The sequence below is a fragment of the Girardinichthys multiradiatus genome, chromosome 7, assembly GCF_021462225.1.
Source record: "Girardinichthys multiradiatus isolate DD_20200921_A chromosome 7, DD_fGirMul_XY1, whole genome shotgun sequence".
Classification (NCBI taxonomy): Eukaryota; Metazoa; Chordata; class Actinopteri; order Cyprinodontiformes; family Goodeidae; genus Girardinichthys; species Girardinichthys multiradiatus.
The window spans coordinates 14,543,938-14,556,878 of record NC_061800.1 but is presented as its reverse complement, the minus strand read 5'-3'; the positions used below and the strand labels follow the sequence as shown (position 1 = coordinate 14,556,878).

The 12,941-nt window shown below is 37.7% G+C and overlaps 1 protein-coding gene across 3 annotated transcripts in view; it reads right to left on the bottom strand.

Annotated features, from left to right (window-relative positions):
• Positions 1-12,941, bottom strand: part of sema5ba (sema domain, seven thrombospondin repeats (type 1 and type 1-like), transmembrane domain (TM) and short cytoplasmic domain, (semaphorin) 5Ba) — a 282,636-nt gene that overhangs the window by 76,379 nt on the left and 193,316 nt on the right. For all 3 annotated transcript variants that reach the window (XM_047370498.1, XM_047370497.1, XM_047370496.1), the window contains one exon: positions 6,796-7,081. In XM_047370498.1, the coding sequence (XP_047226454.1) occupies positions 6,796-7,081 (286 nt within the window). The remainder of the gene's footprint in view (positions 1-6,795; positions 7,082-12,941) is intronic.

The window sequence follows — 12,941 nt, the reverse complement described above, 5'->3', positions numbered from 1 at the left end:
ATCATCAAAAGAACTTAAAAGGTTTCTTGTTTCCTTTAAAGATATTTCAGTAGTGAGAGGAACTGTACACTATGTTGCTTACCTTGAGAGTAGTGAACAACCAGCCTGAGATGGCATGTACAAAATGTTTTGAGTGTACAGGCATCTATGGCTTCTCTGTGAGTAAGACAAAAACCCACATATTGATGGCTAAAAAAATTTACTCCAGGCTTGAGTTTGAGAAAATACTGTTTTTCATGCTTTGTTTTGTTTTTTCCATAATTATCCAGACCTGGAAAGACTATAAGTAATTGTGATTCCTTTTTAATGACTACATAGGGACCCTGTGTTACTGGTTATGTTGAAGTTTGAAATAAAAAAATCTAAGACTCTGATTTTCACATTACTTTCTTCAAATTCACAAGACAAGCCAAAGAGCCTTGCAGAAATTCAGGCACATATTCAAGCAATGGAACTGTGAGTCTATTAAAGTGTGACTGAGCTTGGCCCTCAAAAAAAGGGCACCTGTGTGGGATTCTTTCTAGATGTCTTATAGGACAATCCTTTAAGGCAAAGGAATCCAGGAGACACTCATTCAATCACAGGATGTGTTGAAGATTTTGCAGCTCTGGGCTGGCTTTGGAACTCTAACGGAAAAACACAAATGGGAGACGAAAGATGCAAAATGGTCCTGAAGAATTTTTAAACAGAGGTTACAGTGTTCCTAATACAAAACAGTACAAATGTAAAGGTAGAAATGTTGAGGGTACTATTTGCTAAACTCAGAGCTTTGCTGGGGGGAGAGCTTCAAAATGTGTTTATGGTATTAATTCTCCTGAGATTATGATTATGCTGGCATATTGCACACACAATGATAATAGTTTGTCATGATGTAAGAGCTAAATAAAAAAATCCCCAAATAAAAGCCTTTTTCTTTAGAGACAAAATATCACCATATTCAGTTTGATGATGTGCAACAATGATGTGCAGCTCAATGCTGCTGCATGCTATCAATATCTTCCATTATGGCTTCCTATCTGGATTCCAGCTTTTGACTGACCAAGCTTGAGCTACAGTTGTTCTGTTAAGGTCTCAGAGGTGTGTTAATGAATCAAGAAAACCAATGAACACACCTGATGGGTCAGGCTGTCCACCTAATTTGAAAGGTCGGGCGAGGGGAACATTCATCAGAGAAGCAGCCAAGAGGCCCATCTTGGACTCAGGTGGGAGAGTCTATTGATAGGACAACTATTAGTAATGCACTCCATTTATATAACCTTGATGAAAGAAAAAGCAGCTCTGGCCCATATGGTAGAGTGGCATGGAGAAAGCCAACAATTTTATAATTATAATTATGCTGTACTTTGTTTAGTCTATCACAAAAAAAAAAAAAAAACCACAATGAAGTTCTGAGGAAGCTTATGGAAAGCAAAGTACATGTTCCGCCATGTTGCATTTAGACAATCTAAATTAGATTCATTCAACCATTTTACATAACTCAAAATGCAAGGGAAAACTATAACATATAAAACTTTATTGTAGTGGAGTGTATGACACCCCCAGCTGTTGTGCAGCAGAAAACTGACTGAGTCTGCTCATCTTAGAGCTGCATGTGTCCACACTGATCAATCAAAACAGGTGGGGGGCTTACAATTCATAAAGCTTCTCTCTGTATGTGCTGCTGTGTATAGGTGGTAAAGAACTCTTGGTTGACAACAATTAAAAAATGTAAAAAGCCAAATGATGAGGAGCTGAAGTGCTATGGTTTTTGTGTGTTGTATGAGTTTGCTACTGTTATTACTCCCCATTCCCCCATTATTGTTCCTATTGTTGGCATAAAGGCTCTTCAGCATAGCTGTAACATGTCTTGGTGGGGTTTTTTTTTTCCTCTCTGCTCAGTGGAAAATTCAATTTGAAAAAATGGAAAGTCAGTCATCAGTCATTTTCTACCGCTTATTCCATAGTGGGTCGCGGGGGAGCTTTTGCCTATCTCCAGCCTATCCCCGCGAGAGGCGGGGCACAACCTGGACAGGTCGCCAGTCCATCACAGGGCAACACACAAACAACCATGCACACACTCATTCATACCCCTAAGGGCAATTTAGAGAGACCAATTAACCCAACAGGCATGTCTTTGGACTGTGGGAGGAAGCTGGAGTACCCGGTGAGAACCCACGCATGCACGGGAGAACATGCAAACTCCATGCAGAAAGAACCCTGGACAGGAATCAAACCCAGGACCTTCTTGCTGCAAGGCAACAGTGCTACCAACTGCGCCACCGTGCAGTCCAAAAAATGGAAAATTAATCTAATTTTACTTTCTGAATGTTCTTCATTTAACAATTTAAAATACGCAATTTATTGTAGATATTGTACAGCCTGCATTAAGCCTTTTAGCGCACTTATGGCAAGTTTTTCAAGAAAATGGTCCCTGGGTGCTGGTGAGCTACCAGTTTTTACATTGATTTTAAAATTATTTATGTCTTTTGAGTTATTTTGTAAACATGTTTTACAGGTTTATCAGAACATGCATTTTAACTGGTTGCTGCTTCTACTCATGTTTACTGTGAATTATATATGCTTTAAGAAAATATGGATATGCACATTTTACTACACAAAAAATAAGTAATAAATTGTAATAAAGTATATAGCAAATTACTGCCCACAGAGGGTTATAATCAAGGTAACAGATTTGGAAAGAAGCTTCCTGTAAGGAAACAACATGACTAATAATTAGTGTGAGGCTTGGCAGATTATAATGAACTGTCTGGGGATATGTAGTGCTCTTAAATCCCAGAAACTGACATCTTGTTATTACAAAATGCTCATTAAAATGGTTTACCAGGAAAGCATTTTCAGTATGCAGAAGAATGCAAGTGTGTGTGTGTGTCCACCTGGTTCAGACACAAGAGCTCCAAATTTACTAAAGTACATTGCAAGACCGTGTTATGACATACAACATAAATACTGATGCCTCACCTTGAAGTGAGCTTGTTGTGACTAGATAACTGGAATAAAATTGTAGCACTGCTTCACAGTTTAACAGCATGGAAAAACTGTTGGAAATAAATGTAAACAGAGTGGAGACAAAATTGGTCCCAATATCATAATTTTGTGTCCAATTTTTGAATGCCTTAGAATTTGCTTGTGATCAGAGGATTAATGAGAAGCGCCATTCAGATTTTTTTGTACCTCAAACATTCTATGTGCAGTCCAAACGTGTTTACACAAAGAATGAGAATAAAAACTAACGGCAATACATACAGACATAGGCGTTATCAGCACAAAGATGCACAGAGAAATATGCTGTTGACCAAAAACAGATGGTTTTCAGTTTGGTTGATTCTGACTGGTGACCAAAAAATTACAAATTTCAAAATGTTATCCCTTTCTTATTGACACACTATAACTAAACACACACAGTTGGTGCTAACAACACTCTGGTTTGAATACTGCTATTGAATGAAAAAGGACTGAAAGTTAGCTATTTTCACTATCAGTTAGGGTTTTAAAGTGACGTTAGAGGAAACCCGGAGATATACAAAGCTATTTAAGAGAAAACGATTTTCTACTACACGTCTGTGGTTTCTTGAAGCTGCTAAAAAGCAAAAGAGAGTGAGACTTTCAGTATATAACAGGAAGGTTAAGCAGAATACTGCAAAGTATTAACGTGTTAGTGTGCAGGAAGGCTAAAAAAATATTTTCAATGATGTTCCTATTTGTTAAATGTTTCTAAGAGAAATCAAAATTTGTCCAAAGTAGGCAGGCCAAACACTTAGAAAACACAAAGAAAGGAAATTGGACACTCAGGACATCTCTATGTTCTGCCCCTTACTTAATATTAATGCTCTATGTTCACTGTAGCTATCATAATTATACTTCATTGATTTCAAGAAACTCTCAAATACTCTTACATAAAACATATCTACAGTATACTCTCAGACACTGCAGCCTTGACTTTCCTGACCTGGTTTTTATCACAAGCAAAGACATTATACATGTTGATTAGGCATTTAGACATCTCCCAGGCGACAACAATCCAAATGACTCCCATGATGTGTTAACACTTTACTTCAACAGCAGTAAAGGTAAATGTCCCTTAAACAGGCCATAACCCTGAAATTTGTTTAGGTACCAAGAGAAGCATTCAGCTTACATTCCGGTCAAGCACTTAGAGTTTGCACAAAAAGAAACAAACAGATGTCTGCAAAGGAGCATAATCAAGGTAAACATGGTGTACGCTCCTCTGCTTTGATTGTGACTATAATACTGTGTATAATTTAACTGTTATGCAGCCTGATGCTTATTGTATGTGCGGCTAATATTTGAGTTACACGTTTTAAGGCATAACTCGGTTTTAAGTGTACATCAGAATAGCATGTTACCGGTGTGTGGTTGGTTCTAATTTAGTTCTAAATTATTTTCCTCAGCTGCATTTTATGCTGCAATCTTGGTACGACTGCGTTATGATGGGAATTTTTAAGAATCAATATTTGACAGCTTCAGGCAGCAGTGGGTTTCTGCAAACCAACTGGTTTAATTGGATGTTGCTATTTATCACTGGGACCATAAAGGTAGGATTAGGTTATTCAGTGCTAAGGCTCAACTATGATTTAAATAGTTTAAAAAAAGTTTATGGAATGTTAAGACAAAACTGACTAAGGTGTAAGATTAGAAGAAATGCAGAATGACAGCGCTGTCAGCTTCTTCAGGACCAAGGACAGCTCCATACATGTATCAGTTTAGAGGAGTATTTTTGGCTGCTTCCTTATGCAGGGGTCACCACAGCAGGTCAGTACAACTTGCACACAAACTTTCAGGGTTTTATATGGCAGACGCTCTTCCTGACGCAACCAGGAATCTAACCCAGGTTCCCCGCATCAAAGATGTGAACTATGGAATGAAAACAACTGAGAGCCATTGCTAAATATTCTCACTAGAAATAGTATATTCAATACATTTTGGTTCAAAAAGACAAAAAAATTGATTCATCAGTAGTACTACTTTTAAAAAATCTGAGCTGAAATCACATTTTCGCAATGCCCTTATTTATGTTCAGTTATTTGTTTTTCTAAAAACAATTTCAGTAGATCTATCTGAATTTTGCTGTGTTATGTTGTATTTGCTCTCTGCTATCTATTTAAATCACCTGGCTGGTTCCCATATATACCTGAAGCCCATTTAAGCTGCTCTCATTATTTATTTTCATCTGTTTCTGTCATAAGAAGGCAATTACAGAGAAAAAAAAAAGTCTGTAATTGCTACTGTAACATTGTCCACTGCATTCTGGAGGCATAGCAAAGACCATTTCCTTCTGAAAGGTCTGGAGGCACTCTATGACTGAAGCTTGCTGTAGCAGTGTACATGCACAATAAGGTGTGCAGACAAACTGTTCAGAAAGAATGAGCTTGTAATTTTTACAGTTACACTTAAAGTTAAAGATCTTGCTAGATTAAATTAACAGAAAATCTTAACATCAAAAATGAAAGCACACATTAAGGTGTGTTTGTGCAGAACCTCGCCATAGTTGAAGATCGTAGAGTAGATTTATAAGTATGTAAGAAAAAATGTACATAAATAGCACCTTTCAAGACACAAAATAACAAGATGCTTCACAGCAAAGCAACATGAAATACACAAACACAAAAACCAACAAAACAAAAACGAGATGAGTCTTCAACTACTTCTTGAACTACTTCAAGACTACTGAGTCCACAGGAGTAAAGGGAGTAGAGTTCCCTCATGTAGAGGATACAACTGTAAATGCTCGGCCACTTGTACTTTATAACAATCCCAGATAAATCATCCAACATAGTGGTAATGTACAACCAGTAGGGATCAGAAATGTATGATGGTGCATCACCATCCAGCGATTAAAAGTCCAAACCAGATCATTAAACTGTTTTCTGTACCCAACAGGGAGCCTAGCAGCTGCATTTTGGGCAAGATGCAGATGATGCAGAGAAGCTTTACTGAGGCAAGTAAAAAAAACAATAAAGGTAGGCTATGCAGGAGAAAAATAAAAACATAAATATGCATCTCAATCCGAGAAAACAGACAGAGAAAAACAGGAACAAACTTTTAACGTTCTTAACATATGGTTGGAATGATAATTTAGCTTCAAAATCACAAATAAGAACCTCGTTTATGTTCTAGTTCAAATGGAAAAAGATTATCTGACAACCAGCATTTGATAGGACCAAAAGCTTGACAGTACACTGGGGTCTAAGAGTAATTAAAAACTGAATGCCACTGAAAGGAGACGCCACTGAATATCTTAAAATATATAAAGTAAGCAAATAAAGCAAAGAAAATAGGACCAAGAAGGGAATCTAGTGGAACTCCATCATTAAAATTTGATCTACATTTTGGTTTTTGGACAGAAATAGGTCTGAATGATAAACAGGAAGCAAACCATTTCAGATATGCCTACCTAACATTTTACTCTCTGGAGTAACACTGAGTGATCCACAGTGTCAATGTCTGAGCTTAAATCTTCAGGTGAGAACCAAAAGACAAACGACTGTGGATCATGCCATCTACAAATAGAGCTATATCTGCTGAGAGGTGAAGTATCTAAAATTGTATTTTAAAAAAAAACATTGTAAACTGCTTTTCTTTTTTAAATGATGACCTGACCACAAAGTACAGTTAATTACAGATAAGGCTGATGATCCAATAACATGAAAGAGGATGACCGAATAGTATTTAAAGCATGTAAAACTGAATGCATATGGCAAAACCAGTTTAAAGAGTGGAACAAAGTGAGTGACTGCCTGAATTCAACAAAAACTATTATGGGACTGATCCACTCACACATTGGTGGTGAAGATGCCATAGATGAGGTCTTGCTCAGGCAGGTAGAAAGTGCTCTGGAGCTCATTGTAGTAGAAGGGGATCTCTCCAGAGCGGGAGCAGTTGAGCCTAGCCTTCATGAATGTGGTCCAGGTGTCCTCCAGGAGGAACCGTCCGCCGATGTCGTTCTTGCAGACCCTGGCCACGCGGGAATAGACTGTCTTGCCGCAGTCGTGCTCCACCGCATTCTCCCTCAGGAAAAAGAAGGTAAAGAGGCCGATGTCATAGGCTGAGATGAAGTGGGGCTCTGCAATGGGGAAGGAGGAGACAGAAGGAAGGGGAAGATCATTATGTTGACCCGGGCAAACAAAAATATTTGCAACATTCATCTTCTGGACACTGTTGCTGTGACCTTTGTTCGCATTATTGATTGCAATAAGGACTTGAAATTTTTATAGTCGCATTCCTGTTAGGATGGTTTGAAAAAGAGCCCTGATGGCACATTAGCAAATATGAGGGTAGGCAGCAGAGGGTGAAGGAGAGTTGAAGATAAAAAATGGTTTCAAATAAATCTGTCTGATGTTTTGATGCTAAATCCATTGAAACTAGATGCTTGTGTTGCTTGTATTGCCCTGGATGACACAGGGAATGAGTAATGTCCTCCTGTTGCATCGGTTTCCAGGTAAGAGAGACTAAAAAACAGGGATCTGACTGGGATTTACTACATTAAAATATTATAAGTAATTGTTAGACGGGTTAAGGGGTTTCAGCCCATATGTCAGTTTCTGGCAAAAATTCATGATGAATTATCAGTTTCATTATATGTCTGCTCATGCACATATTTCAGACTCTGTGTGCAGGCAAATTGGGTTTTCTGTCTAAGAAATTTACACAAGGACCTCAGAAAATTTTCAGTTTGAGTCACATTCTCACAGCATTTCAATGAAACCTGACAACTCAACGAGTCCCTTGAAGGTTTAAGACTCCTCTCCCTATATTTCAAGCTTGTTTAAAAGCAAAGTAGTGTTTTTTGGTGGTCATGAAAGCTTGATAGCTTGGAGACGTGTTTTTATAAGAGTAGTCTGAGCATTTTAGGAGAAGCCAATATGCTGCCTCTTCAAAAGTCTCTAACAAACACAAAAAGGTTGTTAATATTAACTTGTTATATAATGAATGAGAGGAAAATATACAGTGCCTTGCAAAAGTGCTTATAAGCCTTGCCCCTTTACACTTTATCAAATTATAGCTACAAACTTCAATATCAGCTTCATTTCAACCTGGAAAGACTCACATAAAAAAGAAACAACAAGAAGACGGTTAAAGAGTTTATTAATGAAAGATTATTTCTTTGGCCCTCGTACCCCTGAGGAAGATGTAAACGCTGAGGATGAAGTGGGTTTGAATAAACATCTTAGAATTATGATTAGGTATGTCTTCCTCCCCGATCCTGGTGGTGGCGTAGGCCTTGGTATGGAAGGAGTTGGGAGCCTATGGTGGAGAAGGGGTGGAGGAGGGTCGAAGCTCAACAGAAGAGCGCTGTCTTCCAGGCAGAAGGTCTTTAAAAGTGATGCCCTGGGAGATGATTGACCGAGGAGGAGTGCGGACCTGCCGTTGATTGAAGCAGCCATTGAGGAGTGATTGGACGTGGAGGGGTGGTGAGTCTTCCATGTTGAATTTTTGTTTAAACTCCATTTTGAAGTGGAAGGAAATCATTAAATACTTTCTCAAAATCTTTCTTAGACAAAAGTCTGAAAAGTAAGTGTGCATTTGTATTCAGCATTGCTGAACCGTCCAGGTCACAAGTCTTTTGTCCTACAGGTTTTCTTCCAGGATTTCCCTGTATTTAGATCGATCCATCTACACATCAACTGTTGACCAGCTTTCCTGTCTCTGTTGAAGAAAAGCACCCTCATAGCTGCTGGGTGCGCCACCATGTTTAACTTTGTGGATAGTTTGGGTTTAGAGGTGCTAGTTTTCCACCACATGTAGAGTTTTGAATGTAGGGCTGAAAATTCATCTTTTGCTTCCTCGTCTTCTTCCAAAAATTCAAGAGGTATTCACACATTTGCAAGGCATGGTATAATTTATGAATAAAGAGCATATCCTATAGCTGATACAATACAGCTATACACTTAATAAGCCAGAAAACTACAGAACTTCACTGCAACATATTCTAAAAAGGGCTTTATAAAGCAGAAACACCCACACTGCTGTTTTGACACTGAGCTGATTGTGGTTTCAACACTGAGAAGATTTGTTTGGTACTGTCATGTTTTTATCTGTCAGACAGCCTTCTACACAAATGATTAAAAAAAAGAAAAGACAACTCAGGTGCCGTTGCGTCAGTTCACCACTGGGACCCATTTATTGTAAATGACATCCGACTCAGACACATGGCAAGCAGCACAGACACAAATTGAAATAATATAACCTCTTTGCATATACACTTGTATATATACACTAAAATAACTATAGCTGTCTCTCTCTCTCTCTCTCTCTCTCTCACACACACACACACACATACACACACACACACACACACACACACACACGCACACACACACACACACACACACACACTCAAAGGAGGAATAACCTGCTAACCAGTTGGATGGTATGCGCCTCAGGCCATAGCAAGACATTTGTTTAAAATAAAGTGCTGAAATTGAGCAGAAGGAGACAACAATTCTGGTGTCCAGAGGGCAGCAGTAATTCCATTTCACCTCGCTGTTTCGGACTGTGGCGCTGATGAAACCCCTTGTGGTTTGAAAACGAAAGAAGAGATAATCAGCTGCAAGGGGGATGCAAATTTTTGAAGCTGTAATCAAGTTTTATAATTCTCCCTCCTTCGCTGATTACTCTGCAGAAATGTGGAACGGGTCTATTTAAGCAGCACTGGCTAATTTAGCAGGTAATCTAATCAACTTATCCAGTTTAGGTTTAATGAAGTGAATGTCCTAATCAGTATGTTCTCAGTTTGGGTTCTAAATAATGACAAGGAAACGTGTCACTGAAAGCAAAATAAACTGGGTACATTTATCATTAGTAGACAAATCACTCAGATGTATCATTTAATAACTATATCTACAACAAAACAACTTAATTGAGACTACTGTAATTCACAGTGGGTTAATTAGTGTCAACAGACATGTAGTTACCACAACAGAGGCAATGAGAAAATTGTTCAAAAGCATCAGTTATTCTTTCCCTGAGGCTAAAGGTCGGGTGAAACACTGCATTCTTCCGATCCATTTATTAGCTGAGCCAAACAAGGGATATGAATATGGATTCAACAAGCCAAAGCTGGGTTAACGCCTTAGTTTTTCCACACCTGTGCTTATGAACACAATACACATGTTAAACAAAGTTCAGGAGAAGATGAAATGTTCTGCATTACAATAATAAAGCTGTGTGGGTGCGAGTTTTTTTTTTTTTCAGCTCCCTGCTGAGCACGTTTTTCTCTCAGAGGGACGGGTTGGGTGCTGGGGGAGCAACAACATGTAATGCTACAGATCAGGCACAGATACAGTGGTAAATCAAAGGGTACTCAACAATCAAATGTGGAAAATGTTGATAGAATGCAGCATGATTTATTAAGATTTGGGAGATGAGTAATGCTTTACGATGGCAGATCATTGTATGTGTTTATCTTACTCCCGCACACAAAAAAACTGCTGGGTTTTTTCTTTAACCCAAATGCTTTGGGACAGAGGTTGTATATTTTTAACCAAAATATTGGGTCAGAAATTGTAACCCAGTTTCCTTAAGTTGAAGGACCCTAATCATTCTTCAAACAGGCCATTTTGAACTGTACAACGGCCTGATTGGACTTAACTGAACCTCATCTACTGGATGGAGTAAATCGTAATATTCTAAAATATGCTGTATAATGATTTAAATGTCAGTGGGTTGTGTTAATGACTTGTTTGTTCACTTAAAATAACAATAGCTTTTTATGTACCGGTATGTAAAAGGCTATACGTATGTATGACTTCAAATCTGTATTATTAGATTGAATTAACTTTGTAAAGTGCCTTAAGACGACGTGTTGTGAATCGGCGCTATATAAATAAAACTGAATTGAATTGAACTGAATTGAAATTACACTGCTAAGTGGTCAGCTCAGGCTAGTGTTGGTTATGTTCAACATTCACATTTAGAGTAAATAATGGGTCTCATGAAGCATTCTGCTCTCAAGTCGGATTTTCCGAATTGCCAGTTGGAAATACAAGAAGACCACCCCCTGGAATTCTGAGTGGGAAAGTGAAAGGTTGCTGAGAAGCCAAGAGTTCAATCCAGTATAGCTGCTGCATGGCCCAACAGGATTTGGAAAGTTTTACATTGGCCGACCCACATACTCAACTGCTTAACCCACAGATGTGGCCTCATTTAAAATGAAATAAATAGACTTTCAAACCTTATGCCATAAAGCATTATTCCAACAAAGGAATAAACCACAAACACATATTTCTGTTATTTGTTTGTGTAAAGTATATTAAGCATAAATTTTGTCATCCAAATTTAATAGCTTGTCAAGAAAAGTGTCACACATAATGAGGTTTGTTTTCTAATATGATACTTTGTATTGCAAAATCAAACTGAATATAAAAATAATCCGGGATTGCACTGCAATTCAGTTGCTAGCATTGTTACTGTGTGGCAAGAAAGCCCTGGCCAGAGGATTTCTGTGTGTACTTTGCAGCATTATTTGTCCAATTTCTTTCTTTGTTCTACTGTATAGTATTGGCCACCTGTCAAGTATATACACCCACTCCCATACATTGACCTCTGAAGAAACCGTCAGCCACCCCACAACCCTGCAAAGCTAAAGCAAATGGATGGATGGATAAACTGTATTCATTTTAACTGAAATAATTCTTGTTTTTTAATTCAGGATATGTGTTCTTCCTTTCAACCCTCTCTTTAGCCATCCTAACTATAAATATCAGTCATGTTAACCCATTTTCAGGGTAAAATCTAACCCAGTATGCTAGGTCAAACCTGTTGTAACCCCTTCCTACCCTGGGTTAGTTCACATCTGTAGTACCAGTACTTGGCTGGTAAAAAAATAAATAAATAAAAAAAGAGTTGTTTTTAAACCCCTGCAATCATCAACAATCTTCTTTTTACAATTTTATTGAGTCATTCTATTTATCATTGAAGAGAAATACCTGTTTTTTTCCAAACTACCTAAAAAATACCATATCGAGTAAAATGTTGAGCAAGCATTTCAAAATGTAGATACTGTACAAATGCACTGATGCACAAATGAAAAGCCAATGACCTTATTATAGGAATCCACTCTCTTATTTTATATCACAATAGTCTTGTGTTTACATCTAAGAGTAAAACCTATTTCTTATACCTTTTTGGTATTTTAATAATCTTTTTCATAATCTTCTGTTTTTTGCAAGGCTCTTTAAACAACTGAACAACACCTTTAACTTAAACTTTAAAATTGTCAGTTCTGTAGTTCTAAGTTTTGTTGGGCTAGCAATCCATCTATATAAACACAAAGTAAATAAAACCTAGACAGAAATGAACAGTCCTAGTTTATAGCAATGAACGAAGCTAAGAATGAAAATAACTGGGTGTATATATGACCAGAGTACCACTAAGAATAATCAGGCTGTTAGTTACACATGACTAAATGTTACACAATAGCTGGCAAATATTGTATGTCAGAATGAATTTACACCAATGAACCCAGAGAGTTATCTAACACTAACTCCTTAAAGAAATTCTAGGAAGATTTACAACAAACCTTCCAAAACTGCAGTTAGTGAAATTTATTAGCACAAATGTGTCAGTTTTATGTAATTAAAAAATATCTTGGCAACATTTACTGGTTGTCTGGTGACAGAGGGGATTCATTACTAGCTTCACAGAGAGCTGATCAGTTATTGAGTTTTACCGTATGTGGGTACAACACTGCTGAAAAAATAGCTTTCAGACAAAGAAAAACAAGTCTTCCTTGAAACTATGATGCCTCTTTGAGGCAGAAAATTCTTATCAAAGAGCAGATAACATAACCTGTCAATATTTTGTTTCCAAAATAGACAAAGTTCAGTTTTGAGAATGGAACATCTCCTTTTCTATAAGTTGTGACGTGAAGTCTAAGAAGGATGATAAGAAGCTTACTTACAGTGCCAGCCACATTTAAATAA